This window comes from Scylla paramamosain, chromosome 10 (genome assembly GCF_035594125.1).
Source record: "Scylla paramamosain isolate STU-SP2022 chromosome 10, ASM3559412v1, whole genome shotgun sequence".
In the NCBI taxonomy this organism is placed as follows: Eukaryota; Metazoa; Arthropoda; class Malacostraca; order Decapoda; family Portunidae; genus Scylla; species Scylla paramamosain.
In genome coordinates this window covers 8,067,501-8,090,000 of record NC_087160.1, presented here as the reverse complement: position 1 = coordinate 8,090,000, position 22,500 = coordinate 8,067,501, and the positions used below count along the sequence as shown (strand labels likewise).

Sequence of the window (22,500 nt, the reverse complement as noted above, 5' to 3'; positions counted from 1 at the left end):
AACCGTGTATTCTTATCGTAACCAAGCTTTTCCCCTTTTCTCTCTCCATCCTACATCAGCACGAAAAACAGCAGCAACAGCTTTTGCACATCACAAATATTTAATATCCGTCGCGATTACAGTTTTGAGCCGCTGTTAGTTTCCATAGCCAACGAGAAAGAGAATTACAGAGAGAGGTGAGCATTGAACAACACCTCTCCATGTGACGCAGCACAAGAGCCACGCAGGCCCATGTTCACTACTGATACTCTCCCTTCCTTTACTTCTTTACGTCCTCCACGCCCTCACTTCGTGCCCAGACAGTCAGGCCCGCTACCTCTCTCATCCACACCTTCCCCCATCCCCCAGCGTGTCATTCTTACGTATACGTTCCGTCACGTTCCCTGCCCCTTCATCTACTCATTCCCACCCCCCATCCTCCATGCTCCATCATTCCCTCCCCCCAACCACCACCATCCCCTTCACACCGGCGACAGTGTCCGTTGACGTTGGTATTGCTTTCCAATAGAGAGATGATTGTCGGTGGAAAATGTGGGAAACTTCAGTGTCCAATGACGATGGAATTTCAATGGCTTTTGTGTATGTCGTTATTGGTTGTGTTTCACGAGATGGCGGGAACGACACGGAGCAACTAGAACACCGTTGAGGGAGACAAATGCCCTCTAAGGATGTCGAGTGAAAGAGAGAGCATCTAGAACGTGGTTGAGAGAGATTAATGGTCCGTAGTACACATACCTGTGGCTGCAGGAAGGGGGAACATTTCGAATATCGTTGAGAAAGACTAATGCTCCACAGGGGTTAAGGTGAACAGAGGGAACATCCAAAACTGTTTGAGGGAGACAGATGCTACGTGCTATATCACCCCAGTCAAAGGAAGGAGCATTTAGAGCCCGCTCGATGCACAACAACATTCGCAATGCCTTAGACGGAAAGAGTAAGATATTGGAGCGCCATTTTGAGATAGATTCAATTTTGCAAAATAGTCTCAGGGCGTCTAGGCATGAGCGAGAGAGAGAGAGAGAGAGAGAGAGAGAGAGAGAGAGAGAGAGAGAGAGAGAGAGAGAGAGAGAGAGAGAGAGAGAGAGAATGAAGGCATGTTGGCACACCATGGTCAAACTCAGGAGGTCCTATGGAATATTTGGAGGTTCACGTGAGAGTTGGTTGTGTGAGATGACGTGAGGTGGTGCGGGCGTGTGAAGTACAGTGCTGCAGCGAGGTGAGGTGATGATGGTGGTGCTTTGGACGCTGAGGGTGTGCTTATGTTTACCACTGAAATGTGTGTGTCTGTGTGTGTGTGTGTGTGTGTGTGTGTGACGGTAGTTGAAGAATACCGCAGTGTATGTCTGCAAAATAATGTAATGATGATGCTGTAATGCACTGCTTTGTTAATTAAAGCGGCAGGTGTTCCCTACTCTCATTATCACCTGCCGGTCTCTTCCGGGAAAAGGGAATATTTTTATTAATTTATTTTTTCTTATTTTTTTTATATATATATTTTTTTTATTTTTTACAGAATTGAAAGCTGAATTTTTGTTCTTTACTATTATATGCGTATGTTTACACCGGACTGAAGAGCACTCTGTACCCAGCAGATCCAGTCAGCGTAGGAATCAGAGTCGCTCTTAACTCACTAATTAGAAGAGTCACCGTGTCGTGTAGTCTCAGCCACCTCACACATGAACAAACATGTCTAGAGCCTACAAGCTGTGGATCTTCCCGGGACCACAGAGCGTTATCCAGCGCTATGTTTAACGTGTGCAAGGGGTTATGCCCTTTAGGAGAGATTACGTGTAGGCGAGCCTAACACTGCGGTCTGTGAAAGGTTGGGCAAAAGTTTTATTCTCACTCATATGTTCAAGTGCACAAGAAGGCTTTGAAGTCCTTGTGTGTGTGTGTGTGTGTGTGTGTGTGTGTGTGTGTGTGTGTGTGTGTGTGTGTGTGTGTGTGTGTGTGTTTGTGTGTGTTTTACTTGTTGATGTGTTATGGTATGATGTTCTTTTTTTTATTTATTTATTTATTTTTTTACAAACTATACGTATAGGATTGAGTCAAACACATGATATCCCTTATCTACTGATAGTACTTTGTCATACATGTCTTGATGTATGTCTTCTTGACATACGAGTATAGAGTATCTTCTGGTAAAAGTAAACTGTTCCTTGAAGTGATAGGTCGACTAAGAATGTCGTTTATATTATTTGCTTTTTTCTATCCCTTATAGTCATTTTCGAGTACAACGTTTATGTCATTTTCATGACATCCCTATCACATTGTCAATTTTCTTCTTGCACTTCATTATGGGAAGATTTAATTTCCTCAGCCTATCGTTGTAGCTTCTGGCTCTCGAATTCGGCACATCTCGTACTTACTTGTTGCATTCCACAATTTTTCGTCTTTTTAACATATAACAATTGTAGGCTCCAGACAACAATGATAGTGAGTGTGTGTGTGTGTGTGTGTGTGTGTGTGTGTGTGTGTGTGTGTGTGTGTGTGTGTGTGTGTGTGTGTGAGTTGGCGAGATATTAGTACACGAGCTGCTCTGTGTCGCACCCACCACCCCCCGTCCCTCGTCCGTCATCAAGCGGGGTCTCGATCGTTTGCTTTCCCTGATATGATTCTGGGTTGAAGGTCTGTGTGTGCCACTCTTTCCACACCTGGATGACGCTCTGGCTCGCTGCCGGAAATCTCTTAGGCGGCGTAAAAGACTGATCGCTTTTCCTCTTCAGCGGACGGTTCAAAGCCTCCACTGCATAAGCGGTAGTTTGTGTGGAATGAAAAAGTTTCCTTTGTTGGTGTTGCGTGTTGAGTGCGGCGCGGTAGCGATGGGGTAAAGGCGACTCCCCATCACTGGCCCCTCTCTCTTTCCTAAAAGTGTGCATCGCGGTCATCAAGAGGGAAGGGAGGGAGTGTGGCGCGGGCTTGGGGGCGCTTGCCACCACCACTTTCCTTAACTCGGTAAAACATTTTATGCTTTCTTTTTCATTTACATAACCATTTAGTTCGCATGGATATATTTCCCTAAAAACAGATCGCAAATGGAAAATAAAAATAATCACTTTCGAAAGTTTGGGAATTGAAAAACGAAATATTACGTTGGTTTTCCTCCCTCGTTTTCAGGTCATGACGGAAATTTAGTAATGTTGCGTTTAAATTTTTTAACTATAAATACATTGAAAATAACCCACTAACTGGGTGGAGACTAATGACACTCGCTAGGGAACGTTGAACTTGGGAGGAACTTCAGCAGTCTCTCGCCGCCATTACGTTACTGAAACACCTTGGCCCAGCGCTGGTCCCAAGGCGTGGACGCATTGCTGGAGTACTGTGTGAGCCGCAGGTGTCCGTTATGAACACAGCAGGGAGGAGCTCCGGCTCATCATGAACCTTGGCCGCCGAACGCCCCTGTACTCGCTGGCCGAGGACAGGGAAGAGACCGTGTACATGCTGGACGAGGACCCGCCTGATGACGAGCAAGGTAAAAGCCACACCCCGGACCTTAGTGTTTTCAACCGTCTCTGAAAGCGTCAGGTGTGACAAAGTGAAGAAAAGTAATCTATACGTGAATGTAATGGCATCCCGCATTGCTTTTATAAGTAACTGAGCTTTATAGAAGTTCTTGCTTCTGTTCGCAATCTCTTCTCATTTTCTTCTCTCCTCCTTTCGTTTTCTTGCTTCCCTTTGTTACCTTCTCATCAGCGAGTATCTGTCCTTTCACCGTGGCGTATCGTCTTCCACAGATCGATCCCGGCCCTGGTGGAAGAGCTGGAATCGGAAATACGTGTTGTTGTGTGGAACCTGCGGAGCCTCGGCCGTCCTGTTGGGCACCTTCTACCTCATTATCTACTTCGTGCTCAGGTCCTACACGTCGTCGCTTCAATACTTCGAGACTATACCCACCTACGTGCCCGCTTCCGTGGTGAGTAAATACTACTTTTTTTTATTTACTTTTTACGAGCATTACGCATACCCCCCCAAAAAAAAAGAAGAAAAGGCTTGGGAAGGCAAAAATTCTTATCTTTTTTCTTTATGTGTGTGCTTTGGGAGAATATACGCTGTTTGCATGTATTCAAGACGTGTGTGTATGCAACGACCATGCTTGTGCTTATTGGTACGCATGTATGTATGAACGAGTGAATGAATAAATGAATGAATAAATGTAAAGATGAGAGAGAGAGAGAGAGAGAGAGAGAGAGAGAGAGAGAGAGAGAGAGAGAGAGAGAGAGAGAGAGAGAGAGAGAGAGAGAGAGAGAGACTTAAAGTTATAATTGTGTACCGCATTACGCAGCTTGCCCAACCCTGGTGGTTATCATGGGCAGCATAAGCTGTTACGTGTCAAAATAGACTCACACGCACGGATCAAAACTGTTATTTTGCGCGAACACACACACACACACACACACACACACACACACACACACACACACACACACACACACACACACACACACACACACACACACACACACACATAATGATAGTAGTAATAATAATAATTATTATTATTATAATAATAATAATGATAATAATAACAATAATAATAATAATAATAATAATAATAATAATAATAATAATAATAATAATAATAATATGTAGGATTGATATATATATATATATATATATATATATATATATATATATATATATATATATATAGAGAGAGAGAGAGAGAGAGAGAGAGAGAGAGAGAGAGAGAGAGAGAGAGAGAGAGAGAGAGAGAGAGAGAGAGAGGTGGCTGTCTAAACAAAACATTCCATGGCAGTGATATTATTTCGGTGGGTCCGTAACACCTGTCCACTTCCCGCATCAGGTACGGAGGGACAGCACATAGCGGCGACCCTCCAGCCTTTCGCTTCCACTCCCCTTCCCTCCTCCACTCCCTGCTGCACTTCCACTTATACCTTTCTCCCTATTCCCTGTTTCACTCTACCCTGCCTCCCTTCCCCTCCGTTCCTCGCGCTATGGTACTCCAGCCTCCCTCCACCACGCCCTGCCAGCCTCCACGTGTCCTAAAGCCGCCCTCTCCGCCCACTCGCTGCGCCGTGCCGCGTGTAGTGAGGCAGGGCGCCTCGGCGGCCTTGTGATGTGTTATCAGTCAGGTGCAGTCGTTGCTGTGGGCGATGTCATACTCTGTCTATCCTTCCGACGAACATGTGATAGGAAGAAGAGATCCACCCCACTTTCAGCTTCTCTCTCTCTCTCTCTCTCTCTCTCTCTCTCTCTCTCTCTCTCTCTCTCTCTCTCTCTCTCTCTCTCTCTCGTTCTCTGGCTGGCTCGCTAATTAAGGGCAACACACCACCCAGACGGCCCTCCCTCTCCCATAATGCAATACAACCATCAAACAGGAAATCACTTTGTAGGATTTTTTTTTCTTTTTTACGAAACTTTTTCCCCTACCGTGTGTGAGATATTTGCTCGATAATTACCGTCCAGGCAGGAATCATGGGTGACAGCGTGCTCGGGAAGTCTAGTCTAACGGACGCTGTTTTTGTTTACCTGCTGCGCGACGTGTTGTAGTTGTTGTGGACGCTGCCGGCGAGCGTTCGTGGTTTTCTGAACACTGCCTTCCGCCGACATAGGGGGCTGGCTTGAGTACTGACTGAGTGTTGTTTGTCTGGCTGTGTTACTGAATGTTTTCCCAATGTTTTTGGGTGAACGGCTGACTGATAGTATGAAAAGAATTGATTGTTTTCTGATTATTTTTAGCACAGCGGGTGACTAATAGTATGGACAGAATTAACTGTTTCCTGACATATATATATATATATATATATATATATATATATATATATATATATATATATATATATATATATATATATATATATATATATATATATATATATATATATATATATATATATATATATATATATATATATATATATATATATATATATATATATATATATATATATATATATATATATATATATATATATATATATATATATATATATATATATATATATATATATATATATATATATATATATATATATATATATATATATAATTATTTTTTTTTTCTCACCTTGTGACTAATTACATTAATAGGATTGACCGTTTCCCCCATTCCTCTTTGCTCAAAAGTGACTGATAGCATCAAGAGGATCAATTGTTTTCTGCCTCTTAGCCCAACGGGTGAGTTATAGCATCGAGAGAATCAATTGTTTTCTGTTTTTAGCTCTGCAGGTTACTGTTAGTATGAGCAGGATTGACCGTTCACTGAATTTTTTTCTTGGTTCAACAAGTGATTATAATAACAGTATAATAATAGTAAGGGTGACTCTTACGTAATATGAAGGATATGTAGATCTTTTACAGAGCGAAAGAGCATGACTAAAAAGATATAAGGGATGCGAAATATTCCTTACAGGGGAGACTAAAACTTTTAGATTTACATTCGTTTGAAAGACGAGAATCTGATGGAGATATATTAGTGCTATAAGGGATATGATAGGGATGATATAAACAAAATTCTTATCATTGGTGATCAGAATAGGTCTAGAAGTAACAGGTTCAAGCGTAACAAACTTAGAGAGAGAGAGAGAGAGAGAGAGAGAGAGAGAGAGAGAGAGAGAGAGAGAGAGAGAGAGAGAGAGAGAGAGAGAGAGAGAGAGACGTTGGTTCTCTACTAGAATGGTAGATGACTAGACTAGACTCAGTAAATGTGTTGTTAATACCGAGCCACTGGAGACTGGATAAAAGACTATATAAGAGTTATGGATGGGAATGATCGGCACGTATGCTTCATACAGAGATTGCCATGCGTAAACTTGCTGGTCTCTTGTAGTTTCTATTAAGTTCTTATGTTCCTATGTTCTTGAAAGGGTTTATGTTTTCCTCTCTAATGTTTGGTTCAGAAAGTGACCGGTATGAAAGCGCTGAATGTTTTCTGTGATTTTGGCGAAAAGGATGATTAATAAGTATACAAAGGATGACCTTGATGTATTTATTTTCATTTTATTCTTTGGTTCCACAGATGACTTCTCGTAAGCCTGAGTGGACCTCATTAGCAACGGTATTTTTATTTATATTTTTTTCTTTATGCGTTGGGGGCCGGATAGGAGGTATTCCGTCATTATATACGAGTATATATATATATATATATATATATATATATATATATATATATATATATATATATATATATATATATATATATATATATATATATATATATATATATATATATATATATATATATATATATATATATATATATATATATATATATATATATATATATTTATTTATTTATTTATTTATTTATTTATATATATAAGATGTGAATTATTTCGTGTGTTGAATATTAATAGAAAAAATGTACTTACCAAGAGAGAGAGAGAGAGAGAGAGAGAGAGTATGTGTTCGCAAGTCCGATTCTGTAACATTTTATCCAAGCATTCAATCACCCGGTCAATTAAATAGTTACTGGAGGCTTTAACTCACCTGTCGAGGACGCTGCCCCTCCCTTGCCCCATAGCCAACATTTTTCTCTTTCTCTCCCCTCCCTCTCCGCCACCACCACCATCACTACTTTTCTCCCTTTCCCTTCCAGCACATGTCTGTACGCAACATTTCTACCTCTGTCTGTCTGTCTATCTGTCAATCGATGTACCATCGTTTGCTTGTACTTATGTTTATCACCCCATCTGTCTTTTTATTTACCTGTCCACTTATCTCCTTGTATATATTTTGCCTCATTTATTTGTCTAGCTTTCTTTCTGCTTGTTCGTTTTATTTCTGGCAGAATGTTTTCTTCTTTTTCCTTGATATTTCTTTGTCGTTGTGTTCGTTAGTCATTTTACGATTCTTATTTGCCAGATTTGTTGCTAGTTACTCTGTTTGCCTGTGTCTGTCTCTTTGCTGGCCTTTCCAAATAACTATATAGTAGACATCAGAAACAGTATAAAGTAGAAAATCAAGAGTATGAACTTTAACATTGTTTAACTACTATAATTATATAGCCCAGTACAGTGCATATAAGCTTGTATTGCTGGTACTGCTGATAATGCGTGGAGGTTAGTGGCGTCGTGCATACTGGGGATAGTGATGGTTGTGGTGATGGTGATGGTCATGATGACGACGATGACAGGGATGGCAGTAAGAGTGGTGGTGGTGGTAGTGGTCATCGTTCTTGTTCATCGGTCATTATTCTTGTTTGCTAATTATTTTGCTAATTCTTTGTTATTATTAATGTTCTTGATTTTATACTGATTGTAAGCAGTAAGTAGTGAAAGTAGTCGTAGCAGCAGCAGCAACAGCAATAGTAGTAGTAGTAGTAGTAGTAGTAGTAGTAGTAGTAGTAGTAGTAGTAGTAGTAGTAGTAGTAGTAGTATTGTAGTAGTATTGTAGTAGTCATAATAAAAGCAGCAGGAACACCAATCAGCAGCAGCAGCAGCAGCAGCAGCAGCAGCAGCAGTAGCAGTAGTAGTAGTAGTAGCAGTAGTAGTAGTAGTAGTAGTGGTAGTAGTAGTAGTAGTAGTAGTAGTAGTAGTAGTAATGCAAGCACGGAGGCACAGTTTCGGAACAGTAGGAGGGACCTCATCAGGTCCATAAGCCTTCCGAAGGTAAAGGACAGCGTGGGCATGGAAAATATCATTGCGAACTATCTTAATAGAAGGCATCAAATAATCGGAGAGTGGTGGAGGAGGAAGAAACCCTGAATCATCCAAGTTATAAATTTTAGTAAAGGTTTGTGTGATGAGTTCGGCTTTAGAGAAAAGATGAAAAAGCAAAATTATTAGATATTTTTTGCCAGTTCCAGAAGTCACGTGGGGAGTTAGATCGAAGAAGATTTTTACATTTTCTATTGATGAAGGAGTTTTTGGCTTGGTAGAAAACAGTCTTGACATGATTTCGGGTTGAAACATAAAGTGCATGAGATTCAAGTGGTGGAAGGCTCAAATGCTGTTTGTGGGCCGTCTTTCTATCATGTTTAGCACGAGAACAGACTGAGTTAAACCAAGGTTTAGAAGGTTTATAGCGAGAGAAAGAGTGGGGAATGTACGCCTTCATGTCAAACACTATCACCTCTTTTATGCCCTCAGTACACAGACAGGTCTCTGAATAATACCTCCTCAGGTCCCCCAAGTTAGCAGAGGCAAAACGCCAGTCACCTCTGCTTTAGGGGGATCTTGTGGAGGAGTTAGAGGGATAGGTCAAGGCACAGATATGAGGTTGTGATCGGAGGAGCCCAACCGAGAAGACAGAGTGACGGTATAGGCAGAAGGATTACAAGTTAGGAAAAGGTCAGGAATGTTGGGCCTATCTCCAAGACGGTCAAGAATATGAATATGGTTGCTCTGAGTCATGGAAGAAAGCTAAGCTAAAAACTATTTCACTAGTCTGCGAGTCTAATTGTTCACAGAGATCAGGAGAGGCTGAGAGTCCTGAGTTGATTGTTATAAGACGGTGAGTAACGACAGTAACACGGATAACATCTGCAGTCGTAGCCAGATGATAAAAAATTCTGAAGATTCAAGAGCGTGAGCACGAGAACAAGTTAGGTCGTTGCGCACATAAAAGCAACCTCCAGTTTTAGATTGAAAATAAAGATAGAGAAAGTAGAGAAGGTGTTACTGTCAGTTGCCTCAGACACCTTTGTTTCAGTGAGAGAGAGAGAGAGAAAAAAAAAAAGCTCAGTACGAAAGAGGTTGTTGTTGTTGTTGTTGTTGTTGTTGTAACAGCAGCAGCAGTAGCAGCAGCAGCAGTACTAGTAGTAGTAGTAGCAGTAGTAGTAGTAGTAGTAGTAGTAGTAGTAGTAGTAGTAGTAGTAGTAGTAGCAGTAGTAGTAGTAGTAGTAGTAGTAGTAGTAGTAGTAGCTGTCATCATACTTACTGTTTTATTGTTGTTGATGGCGTTATTACATGAAAGAGGACAGAGGGGAGCTAGCGAGCTGCTTTGGTGAAATATTTTATCAGATAGGTTCTCATCTTCCCTTTCCTTTTTTTCCTCCCTTTCTCATCTGCTCCTCTTCCTCTTCCTCCTTCATAAGTGATCAGTGTCCGGCGCCTGTGCGCCACAACATACCCTCTCCATCTCCTTTTGCTTCTCTTTTCCTCCTCTTCACCTAACTTCTCTGCTTCTCTCACTGCCCCTCCTCCTTCCTCCTCGATCACACCCATTGGCACATTTTTTTTTTTTTTCAGTTTATTTCCCACAAATCATATTTTTCTTTCTTCGAACGAAGAAAAGTTAAAGAAAAGTTGGTTATTATGATTATTTGTAATAATGGTATAAAAAGGTAGGAGGAAGAGAAAGAACAAGAAGATTTATGAAGCAGTTCCTAAATTATTAAGAAAACAAGAGGCACTTTACCGCAGACAGGAATTTTACTAGTATTTATTTCGAAATTTACTGCATATTTCACCGTGTATTATCATTCCCCTCACTACTTTATTTTCACATTGCCTTATTTGTCTGTTTCAGTTGATCCTGACGGGCCTGTTGGTGTTGTGCTTCGTGAGGCGGAAGAACAGATACTCCTACTTGGTAAGTCTCTCTCTCTCTCTCTCTCTCTCTCTCTCTCTCTCTCTCTCTCTCTCTCTCTCTCTCTCTCTCTCTCTCTCTCTCTCTCTCACTCACTCACTCACTCACTCACTCTCTCTCTCTCTCTCTCTCTCTCTCTCTCTCTCTCTCTCTCTCTCTCTCTCTCTCTCTCTCTCTCTCTCTCTCTCTCTCTCTCTCTCTCTTCCTGGCTGGAAAAATAAAAGAATGAGAGAAAACAAAGAGGAAAGAGATGCCGTCACCAGTGAACAAGCAATATGAAGTCGTTGGTGTTGTTTGTGTGTTTCATATCGAGGAAAACTGAGGTGATAGATCGTCATCGGAACCTTAATACCTTTGACAGCCAGCTCCCTGTGGGTGGGTGCCAAGTAGGAGGGGAAGGAAGAGGTATAGGGACTGAGTAAAAGGAGAGGAGGGGAAGGCTGGAAAGGGGTGGGGAGAAATATTAGTGAAGAGAGAGAGAGAGAGAGAGAGAGAGAGAGAGAGAGAGAGAGAGAGAGAGAGAGAGAGAGAGAGAGAGAGAGAGAGAGAGAGAGAGAGAAGGGGGGGGCTGGAATGAAGGAAAGAGGGCAGAGAGGGAAACTAGTGAAAGGAAGGAAAAGTAGGAATAACAAAAGATGAGGAATAGAAGATGCAGGAAAATGAGCGTAAAGGAAGCTAGTGAGGAGAAGTAATTGAGGTAAGGAGAGAAGAGCCGGCGAAGAGGAGGAATGAAAGGGACTGAAAGGAAAGTTAGTGAGGAGAAGGAAAGAAGGAGAACGAAGAGGAAAGGGTAGGACGGAAGGGAAAATCTGATTTAGAAATAAGAGGAGGAGGAAGAGGAGGAAGCTGGCAAAGAGAAGGAAAAGGAGGAGGAAGGAAAGGAAAATGAGGAGATCGCGGAGGAGAAGGAAGTTAAAAAAAAAAAAAAGCCATGTTAAAGATGTTGTGCAAGGTTGGGTTCCTCACTTTCTACCTCCTCTTCTATATATCCACTTCCCTGTCTCCCTCCCTCCTGTGCCTCCCTGTCGCCCTGTCACTCTGTCTCCCTGCGTGCCCCTGTATCCCTGTCGCCCTTCCGTCCTCCCAGTATTTAGTATTTGTTTCCCTTCTCTATCTCTCTCTCTCCCCCCTCCCTCCCCATATCTCTCTCTCTCTCTCTCTCTCTCTCTCTCTCTCTCTCTCTCTCTCTCTCTCTCTCTCTCTCTCTCTCTCTCTCTCTCTTCCTTGTAAAGTAGCGGGTTCAGGAAGAGAAGCATGTGGGTCGACAAATAAAACGGTTTTTGTAATAAAACCTACTGATGTTGAAAATTGATGCCCGAGCAAACCAGTGTGAAAGCTGTTACTATTGCAAAACATGACCATTAGAGAGTGGCTTAAGAACAGCATAAGCGTGAGTATACTGAAATTTAATGTAGCCGTGTCTCCTATTGCTGCCTTCTCCCTTTGCTTTTCCTCTCTCTCTCTCTCTCTCTCTCTCTCTCTCTCTCTCTCTCTCTCTCTCTCTCTCTCTCTCTCTCTCTCTCTCTCTCTCTCTCCCTCTCTGCCACTGTTTCCCTGCCGTTTGTTTCCCCCTCGTTCCCTGTTTCCCTCCCTCCCTCCCTCCCTTCCTCCCTTCGATTTGTCCAGCTTCCAACCAGTCCGTTCTGCTTTTACGCTTCACTCCACTCTTTTTGTTCTTTCCTCCCCCATCCCTTCTCTCCCTTCCTTTATTTCTTTACTATTGCTCTCCCTTTCTTCCCCCTTTCTCTCTCTCTCATCTTTCTCCATTCCCTTACTAACTCCTCTCGTTCGTTATTTACCTTCCTCTCATTTTTCCTTTTCTACTTTCTTTTTCTTTTCTGCCAATTGTCACTCCCAATCTCTCCGTCTTTCCGTACCTTCCCCGTCGTTTTATTCCTTCCTCCTGTTTCCTTTTTCTCGTTCTCTCTCATTGCATTTACTCCGGCTCTTTTCTTGTTCATACCTTTGCTCCTGGTTCTCTCTCTCTCTCTCTCTCTCTCTCTCTCTCTCTCTCTCTCTCTCTCTCTCTCTCTCCTCTCTCTCTCTCTCTCTCCTACCTGCCTTCATATGGCGGGGGAGAAAGAAAGGGAAGGAGAGGAGAAAGAGGAGGGAGGGAGGGATTAGAGGTATAAGCTTATAAAGGTTGAAAATAGAACATAATTATTGGGGCTTAAGGTAAAATCAAGTTCAGTCGCGGTAATAAAACTAATACTTATTGGGTTGTGTGTATAGTCACTGCGCATTCTCTCTCTCTCTCTCTCTCTCTCTCTCTCTCTCTCTCTCTCTCTCTCTCTCTCTCTCTCTCTCTCTCTCTCTCTCTCTCTCTCTCTCTCTCTCTCTCTCTCTGTGTGTGTGTGTGTGTGTGTGTGTGTGTGTGTGTGTGTGTGTGTGTGTGTGTGTGTGTGTGTGAACATTAAAGTTGTGGTTATTGTAAGCTTAAAATTCTTAGTTCTACGGAGAATGTTGGTGCGAGTGGTGGAAAGATAGTATGTGATGTGGTGCGGTGTACGTTGGTATTGTTTTGTGTGTGGTATGGAGTACGGTGTGCTGTGATGTGGTGTGGTTTGTTGTGCTCTGGTACTGTGGTGTGTACTGTTGCGTAGTGTAGCGTAGTCTGGTGGAGTGAGTGGTGCAGCGTAGTGAGTCATTGGTGTTGGCTTGGCATGATGAGTGCTCTTTCTCCTTACAGATCAAAGTTAGCGGGTGTCTGTGCCTGGTGTGTGCCGTGCTCTGCGTCGTCGTCACCGTCACCACCACGGTCCTTCACATGAACCGCCTACAAACTCTTCACGAGTGCGAGTTCTTCCCGCACTCACAGTCGTGTACTTGCACGCCCTACACCGGCGTGCACGACCCCACCCAGGACGGTACGTATCTTTTTCTGAAGGCACGATGACAGAGTTCATGATGTCCACTACATACATGCATAACACAACATACACCAAAACTGTTGGCGCAGCTCACGAGGAAGTGTTTCCTCCCCCGCCCCTGCCTCCTCATTAGTGCGGGCCTGCTAGGTCTCTTCTGGCGCACAATATGGAAATTGTACTGGACGGTCGCTGAATTAATGATCTCAGTGTACCACTCTAAAAAGAATATTTTGATCATTATGAAAAAAAAATCGTTACATTTTTGTCATACGAAATTAGTTGTCGCGGTAATCAAATTGAGAACAGAAACATTTGTATCCTTGCCGCCCTGCGTCGGCGGCGAGGTGTGGAATACTAATTCCAAGGCTTCAAGCAAAAAAAAAAAAAAAAAAAAAAAAAAAAAAAAAAAAAAAAAAAACTACAAGAGTTTATTATTGCCTGAAGCTTGTGGCGTAATGGTGCCGTTGAGGCTGCACGCCCCAAGCCGGCGACTGAGCGCGCGACGCCGCCCTTCTTTGTGCCTTGCATAAACGACACCGCTACATCATTGACAATATTTACATATTAATTACCTATTTGTGTAACATTTGCATATCATCAAATCAGTCCGCATTTCAGGGGTATAACAGATATTCATTCGATTTTACGGAAAAATTGACACGTTATTGACTCCCTTTGTTGGGGTTTTGGGCTTTGGAAAGCATCCCGCCAGCTACTGTTGATCTGCAGCCTAAAATTACCACCGATGATGTGCTCCCACTGATAATGAGTCATGTCTTACTGAAAAAATAAATAAATAAACAAATACAAATAAATAAATAAATAAATAAAGATAAAAAAAAATGTTTCTAGCATTGATGGCAGAGACCAGCTATCAGTGTCATTACACTCAATAGGCGCACTGTGTTGTCGGTGTCAAGCGGGACTTGATCACCTCACATTTTTCGGCCGATGTAGCTTATCACACCTCTATAACGAGTGTGTGTGTGTGTGTGTGTGTGTGTGTGTGTGTGTGTGTGTGTGTGTGTGTGTGTGTGTGTGTGTGCGTGCGTGCGTGCGTGTGTGTGCTATTCACCCACTGTCGTCTGCTGGTTTCGCGACACAGCCAGCCCTTCCCCAACGGAAAGAGTTCATAGTGACCGATCTTTGGGCAGGGTTGAGGCCACTTCATCACACACCGAGACGGCGAGGTCACAGTCCCTTGGCTAACATCATTTGCCTACTTACTGCTAGATGAAAATAGACTACACATTAAGGGATTTTCCCACCTACCTCGCCACTCCCGGGACTCGAACTTCGGCTTTCAAGTTCTGAGCTGAGCTTGCTGGACACACACACACACACACACACACACACACACACACACACACACTTAATTAAAGTTTGGTTAGTAACTTTGTTAACACTCATCGTCATGTTCTCAGTCAACATTACTTACTGGTGTCCATTTACCGGGTTGCAGTACGCTACGAGTTCTCACTGCTCAACGTGGGTGCCAGCTGTGACGTCATCCATGGCCCGCTGTACTCGTGCCTGCGTGCCCTCTTCGGCTTATCTGTCATCGGCATCCTGGTGTCCATCTTCTCGTGCATGTTAGTGTACCAACTGCTGAGGTGAGTAGCCGCGAGAATGTACCTCCGAAAGCTCTACCAATATAATAGACTTTGGCTGTGAGTGGGAGTGCAAGGTATACAGGGAGAGTGATTAGAGGCTTGGAATGTGTGGGAGGCATTGATTAGTGAGGCAGGAGGGAATGTGGGATCGCGAGTGTGTTGAATGTAACTGTCTAAATAACATGTGGCTGTAGGGACAGTTGCAGAAAGTAAGGGGACAGGGTGCAGTCTTCTTTTGGAGTATAGAGAGAATTGGTGTTTGTTTTTCTTGGCAATCTCGTGTTCTTACCCTTATCCTGTGACTGCTAATGACGGTATGATACTTCTACATCATTTTTGTAACTTTGACGATTTTGCCGAACAAGAATTAAAACCACTCGCACTAGCAGGCTAGAATTCCAGGATCACTCTTTTGCTTTAGGTGGTATCTTACGAAATTTTACTCTAAATCTGCACCAGACTATTGTATCAGGGTTGCGGAGATGCCATAGCAGTCAGAGGGTTCAAACTCCTACTGTTATGTGACTTTCTCCATCTTTCTTCTTAGGTAACATTTTCTCTCATGGACGCCTGCTTTTCTATATATCAGTAACCCGCATATATATATATATATATATATATATATATATATATATATATATATATATATATATATATATATATATATATATATATATATATATTTTTTTTTTTTTCCTGCTTCGATACCTCATGGTTGTCCAAGGAGCTCTGCCTTTCTGCCTCTTGTCTGTCTGTTGCAAGACTTCAGTACCCCATGTCACTTTTTGCCTCTTCCCATGCTTTACTCTCGTGAGTTGGTTGCCTTTACTTTAAGCTTATGCTTTTCAGGTGCTCAGCCCCTCGCTCGTGAAAGTATTAACTCTCAAAATATTTTCCGTCTAGAAACACACACACACACACACACACACACACACACACACACACACACACACACACACACACACACACACACACACACACACACACACACACACACACATATATATATATATATATATATATATATATATATATATATATATATATATATATATATATATATATATATATATATATATATATATATATATATATATATATATATATATATATATATATATATGACTTACCTATATACTTTCATGTGAATGAAAGAAGTATTACCTCTTTTAACTATATAACAGATCAGTAAATAAGAAAATAAGATACAATATGATATAATAAAATGTTTCTAGCTTGAACGTAACGATGCTGAGAGAGAGAGAGAGAGAGAGAGAGAGAGAGAGAGAGAGAGAGAGAGAGAGAGAGAGAGAGAGGGCTTGGAAGTGCACTTGAGAGAACGCAAGACAGGCCTCATTAGAGTAGTACATTAATTAGGCTGGCGATGGATGGGAGACCTTCCGCCGCCGTGACTGTGGCAGAACGCGACACTTTCCCTGTGACTCTAAATGGGTGAGGAAAAGTGCCTAGCATTTATATGAATAGTAGCGCGAAGACGAAAAAAAAAAAGGAAAACATATTTATTCAAAGAGGGAGTAGGAGGAGGAGCAGAACCCTGCAAGGGAGGGTTGGAAAAGAAGGGAGAATGGGAACGAGAAGGGAGAGTATCTGTGGAAGGGAAGGGAGGTGAGAGGGTGAGAGATTTATGAAAATCAAATATTGGATTTCCTTTCTGATAAATGAGAACGTCGCTTTGTTTCCTTTCATTATTGTAGTTGGTGGTGAGGAGGAGTGGAGAGAGCGGAGGGACAGGGGAGATTGTGTGCATTGGGGGATGACATTTTGAAAGAACTCGCGCGGCAAGGTCGATGATCGCCGACAGTGGAAGGGGAGTGAAAAGGTGGGGGGGCGGATATGCCAGAGAAGGACTGCAGGAAACATTGAAGATATTGCAGAGAGAGAGAGAGAGAGAGAGAGAGAGAGAGAGAGAGAGAGAGAGAGAGAGAGAGAGAGAGAGAGATCAAAGGAGGAGGTAGTCTCCTGAGTCAATCAGGCAGGTTAATTAAAGGTTGGGGCTTCGTGATTCGTTGATACCTACGTACTCATAAAGAAGAGGGAGCGTGAGATGGACTGTGATTGGTAAGCCTGCGCTGGCCTTGCTTCTGATTGGCACACTCATAATTAGCGGGATTCTTGTGGATGAATTAGTGAAGGGATAGAATCTGATAAGATTGTCTGATTGGCGCATTCATGGATGGCGGAATTCTAATAGGCATGAGGCTGAGACATAACTGAGCCGTGGATCGATAACGGCTGAGAGTATACGAGAGCAGACTCCCGCGGAAAGAAAACATGAATAGGAAAAGAACCCAGACAAGAACATGACGGTGGAGAGGGAGGGAAGAAATAAAATAAAAATTGCAGAAAGAAATTACTAAAGGGAAGAAAGAGTTGTGTCAGAGCCTAAATAAAAATAAAAATTGATATGAACAGAGAGAGAGAGAGAGAGAGAGAGAGAGAGAGAGAGAGAGAGAGAGAGAGAGAGATGCAATATCAGCTCAGCTCATTCTCCTCACACCGGCTGCCTCAGAGGAAGGGGACCCTTAGGCTGAGATCTCAAGGGAGTGTGCCGATGGTAGACGATCAGGAAGAGGAGGAGAGAGGAGGAGCTAGCATCGGAGAGTACGTGTTGGGGGTGAAGGGAGATTGTGTTCAGAGAGAGAGAGAGAGAGAGAGAGAGAGAGAGAGAGAGAGAGAGAGAGAGCTTAATCTACTTTCAGAATCGTCGGTAACTGAATATTTGACTCAGTCGACAATTAGATACATGAGTATGTGTGTAAGTAGTTGCCTTTGCGCTCACGCCTTGAAAAGTGTCACATTCACCTGTACTGTCTTGACACTTGAAAAATGTGGTACTCAAACATGACATTCTTATTGAACGATGCATTGCTGTTGGATAGCTTTTATTCGCACGTATTGTGTCAACTAATCAATGTTTGAGTGGAAATAATGAATATCTGTATGAATGTGTGTACCATAATTAATTATGCAAGTGATGTTCATGAAACAAAACATTCCACTACTATGCATTTTTCGTCTGCGTAATGGTATGGTATTCAAACAATGCTTTCAGTCTACAGTATTGTAAATGTCTTGAATACCTTGGAGGACTGGATCAGTTCTCTCTGCAGCTTACAATATCTGTGTGGAAAACATACGATGGTCTTCCAGCCACCCTTGATTCTTGTTCGGCCGAGGTGAATATTTAGTAACTGTGCGCAGGGCAACTTCCTGTTTCATTTATCGAATCACTTGAATAGTAGCTATTTCAGAGTAGACTAGGATATGTTTGGTTAGATTACCTAGTCTAATTTAATTTGACCTACCCTAATACAGCCTTACACTTAGCTTCTTGTAATACCTTTAATGAAAGGAAAGGAGAAAAATTAACATGCAGAATACCGGGTTTGGAAAGTTGCATCATGTGATGGTAAAACAACTTGTTCATTCACTTACTCTGATATAACTCTGATAATTTTATTTATTGACTGATTGATTTATTATGCATATTTTTAACTTGTTTCGTCATTGACAAACTTTAGGAAGATTGACGATTTCACTGGCACGTATGTGCGTGCGTGAAATAAACACATTGTCTGTTCACTCATTTCATCCACAGTGTTTGACCATTTCTTGTAGCTTTCGTAGTGTCTGTGAAAAGTCTTAAACTTGGATCATAGGAGAGTTCATTCCGTATAAACTATAACTGAGGTATATATATATATATATATATATATATATATATATATATATATATATATATATATATATATAGAGAGAGAGAGAGAGAGAGAGAGAGAGAGAGAGAGAGAGAGAGAGAGAGAGAGAGAGAGAGAGAGAGAGAGAGAGAGATTATGAAGGGCATTATTTTGACAACTGACAGAGAGATGCATTTGAGTGTTGATGATGAAGAGAAAGTTGGAATTGAAGGTGAAAGAAAAGAGAGCCGAGCGATAAAAAGAACGAGATATAAAGTCCAACAGCTCCCACATCTAATAATGCCAGACAGCATTCTACATTGCTCTCTCTCTCTCTCTCTCTCTCTCTCTCTCTCTCTCTCTCTCTCTACGTGTGTGTGTGTGTGTGTGTGTGTGTGTGTGTGTGTGTGTGTGTGTGTGTGCGATACGCAGTAGGGAAAGGGAGGAAAGTTTGCATTATACACACATCACTCCACCGCCACGAGAGAGAGAGAGAGAGAGAGAGAGAGAGAGAGAGAGAGAAGTGCAGTGATAGGAAAGGGAAACTAAGAAGTACATATTTGCAGACATGAAAATTACTTTCATCATGATATATATATATATATATATATATATATATATATATATATATATATATATATATATATAGAGAGAGAGAGAGAGAGAGAGAGAGAGAGAGAGAGAGAGAGAGAGAGAGAGAGAGAGAGAGAGAGAGAGAGAGAGAGAGAGAGAGAGAGAGAGAGAGAGAGCACAATATTGTACTCCTCTGACTATAAAAAAAAAACTCTGACTATATAACTTCCAAAGTGGAGCATGTCCTGACTCTCTTTCCTTTCACAGATATCTCCATTCTTAAAGAATTATGTGTTTACCATCAGCTTTGGCTTTCCTTTCCCTTCACTGATCAACCTGGTGAACTAGCCTTTAACTTTGTTATCCTCCACGACCTAGAGCAGTTAGTGCAACACCCTTCTCATATTCCTTGGAGATACACCCAACATTCTTGACCTTTCCCCGACCCCCTAATCTTTCTGTTTATGCTGTCACCCTATCTTCTCCGTTGGGCTCCACCGATCACAATCTCATATCTGTATCTTGTCCTATTGCTCCAGTCCCTCCTCAGGATACCCCAAAGTGGAGGTGCCTATGGTGTTTTGCTTCTGCTATTTGGAGGAACCTGAAGAGGTATTATTCTGATTTTCCTTGGAGTGACTACTGTTTCTGTATCAGAGATCCGTCTTTGTGTGCTGAGTGCATAATAGAGGTGATGGTGTCTGGCATAGAGGCATACATACATCTCTCACTCTTCCTCTTGACCTGAACCTTCCAAACCTTGGTTTAACACAGCCTGTTCTTATGTTAACCATTATAGAGAGGCGACCCACAAAAGGTACTTGAGCTTTCTGTCACCTGAATCTCATATACTTTATATTTTTGCTCAAATTCATGACAAGTCTGTTCTCAAACTAACCAAAAGCTTCTTCCATCAATAGGAAATGTCAAAATCTTTCAAGATCTAACTCCCCTTGTGACTTCTGGCACTTAACCAAAAACATCTTTAATAACTTTACGTCTTCATCTTTTTCTATTTTATTTCAGTCTGATAGCACCGCTGCCATATCATCTATCTCTTAAACTGAATTCTTCACTCAAACCTTTGCTAACAACTCTACCTTGAATGATTCAAAACTTGTTCCTCTGATTATTTTATGCTACCCATTAAGGTCCTTTGCATTAATGTTTTCCATGCCCTTGCAGGTCTTAACCCTCAGTGGGCTTATGGACCTGATAGGATCCCTCCTATTATACTCTGAAACTGGACCTCCATGTTTGCACCATGCCGAGTCAAACCCTTCCAACTCTGTCAGTCAACATCTACTTTTCCTTCTTGTTGGAAGTTTGCCTACATTCAGCCCATTTCTAAAAAGGGTGACCATTCTAATCCCCCAAACTACCATCTTTTTTGCTTTAATTTTCTGCCTCTCTAAAGTTGAATCTATCCTCAACAGGAAAATTCTGAAATATCAATCACTTCACAACCTTCTATCTGATTGGCATTATGAGTTCTGTCAAGGCCGATCTACTGTTGATCTGGCTTTTCTTACTGAGTCTTGGTTATCTTCTTTTAGGGATTTTGGTGAAACTTTTGCTGTTTGATAGAGTCTGGCACAAAGCTCTGATGTTCCTCAGGGTTCTGTCCTGTCACCTACTCGCTTCTCATTATTCATCAATGATCTAAGCCAAACTTCTTGTCTTATCCACACCTATGGTGATGATACCAACCTGCACTTTCCCAGGTCTTTTCATAGACACCCAACTCTTCAGGAAGTAAACATTTCTCTCAGGGAAGCCACAGAATGCCTGACTTCTGATCTCTCCAAAATTTCTGATTGGGGCAGAGCAAACTTAGTATAGTTCAATGCCTCAAAACAATTCCTTCGTCTATCAACTTCACACAGTCTTCCAGACAACTATCCCCTCTTCTTCAATGACACTCAACTGTCCCCCTCTTCTACTCTGAACATCCTTGGTCTGTCCTTTACTTATAATCTAAACAGGAAACTTCATATCTCATCTCTAGCTAAGACATCTATGAAGTTAGGCATTCTGAGTCATCTCTGCCAGTTTTCTCCCCCCCCACCACCACTGCTGACTCTGTACAGGTGCCTTATCTGTCCATGTATGGAGTATGCTTCACATGTATGGGGGTTCCACTCACCCTGCTCTTCTAGACAGGGTGGAATCAAAAGCTTTTCGTCTCATCAACTCCTCTCCTCTAACTGACTGTCTTCAGCCTCTCTCTCACCGCTGCAATGTTGCATCTCTAGCTGTCTTCTACTGCTATTTTCATGCTAACTGCTCTTCTGATCTTGCTAACTGCATGTTTCCCCTCCTCCCACAGCCTCACTGCACAAGACTTTCTTCTTTCTCTCACCCCTATTCTGTCCACCTCCCTAATGCAAGAGTTAACCAGTGTTCTCAATCATTCATCCCTTTCTCAGGTAAACTCTGGACCTCCCTGCCTGCTTTTGTATTTTCATCTTCCTATGACTTGAACTCTTTTGAGAGGAAGGTTCCAAGACACTTATCCTGTAATTTCTGATAACTCTTTTGAGAGGAAGGTTTCAAGACACTTATCTTGTAATTTCTGAGTACCACTTTCGACTCTGTTTGGGGAGTGGCACCTCACTGGGCCTATTTATTTATTTATTTTTTATTATATTTTTGTTGCATTTGACTGCTCCCCCTCCTACATGAAAAAAGAAAAAAAACACTTCAAACTTTTTGTTTCACTCTAGATTATTTTTTAATTGCTTATCTAAATTGATTTACATATAAATATGAGGAATAAGCAAAAAATAAATAAAACCTAAAAATAATAAAAAAAAAACACCAGTAATAAAATCCAAAAAAAAACTGTGGGATTGAAAAAAAAAAAGATTTTTCCAACCCTGTCTCTAATGCAAGACATAACCAGCATTCTCAATTATTCACTCCTTTTTCTGGTAAACCCTAGAATTTTCTGCCTTCTATATTTTTTCCTTCATATGACTGGAACTCTTTCAAGAGGGAGGTGTCAAGATACTAATTTTTCAATTTTTTATGATTGTTTCTGACACTGAGGACTGGCATCTTGGTGGGCTTAAAAAAAAAAAAAAAAAAAAAAGGACAGTGGCAGGATGGGACTGCTGTGTCAGACAGGTAGCCAGTAAGGGTCGAAGTGCCATGTGAAACTTTTTAGTTTGTGCGTGTGTGTGTTTACCTAGTTGTATTGTACAGGGAATGAGCCAAAGCTCATTTTGTCCTGTCTCCATAACCATATTT

At 41.7% G+C, this 22,500-nt stretch overlaps 1 protein-coding gene across 4 annotated transcripts in view; it reads left to right on the top strand.

Annotated features, from left to right (window-relative positions):
* Positions 1–22,500, top strand: part of LOC135104188 (uncharacterized) — a 65,765-nt gene that overhangs the window by 23,324 nt on the left and 19,941 nt on the right. For 3 of the 4 annotated variants that reach the window (XM_064011298.1, XM_064011297.1, XM_064011296.1), the window contains exons 3-6: positions 3,738–3,916; positions 10,435–10,497; positions 13,184–13,361; positions 14,827–14,977. In XM_064011298.1, the coding sequence (XP_063867368.1) occupies positions 3,738–3,916; positions 10,435–10,497; positions 13,184–13,361; positions 14,827–14,977 (571 nt within the window). Of the gene's footprint in view, positions 2,956–3,117; positions 3,476–3,737; positions 3,917–10,434; positions 10,498–13,183; positions 13,362–14,826; positions 14,978–22,500 lie in introns of all 4 variants that reach the window. The other variant, XM_064011299.1, reaches the window with a different exon arrangement.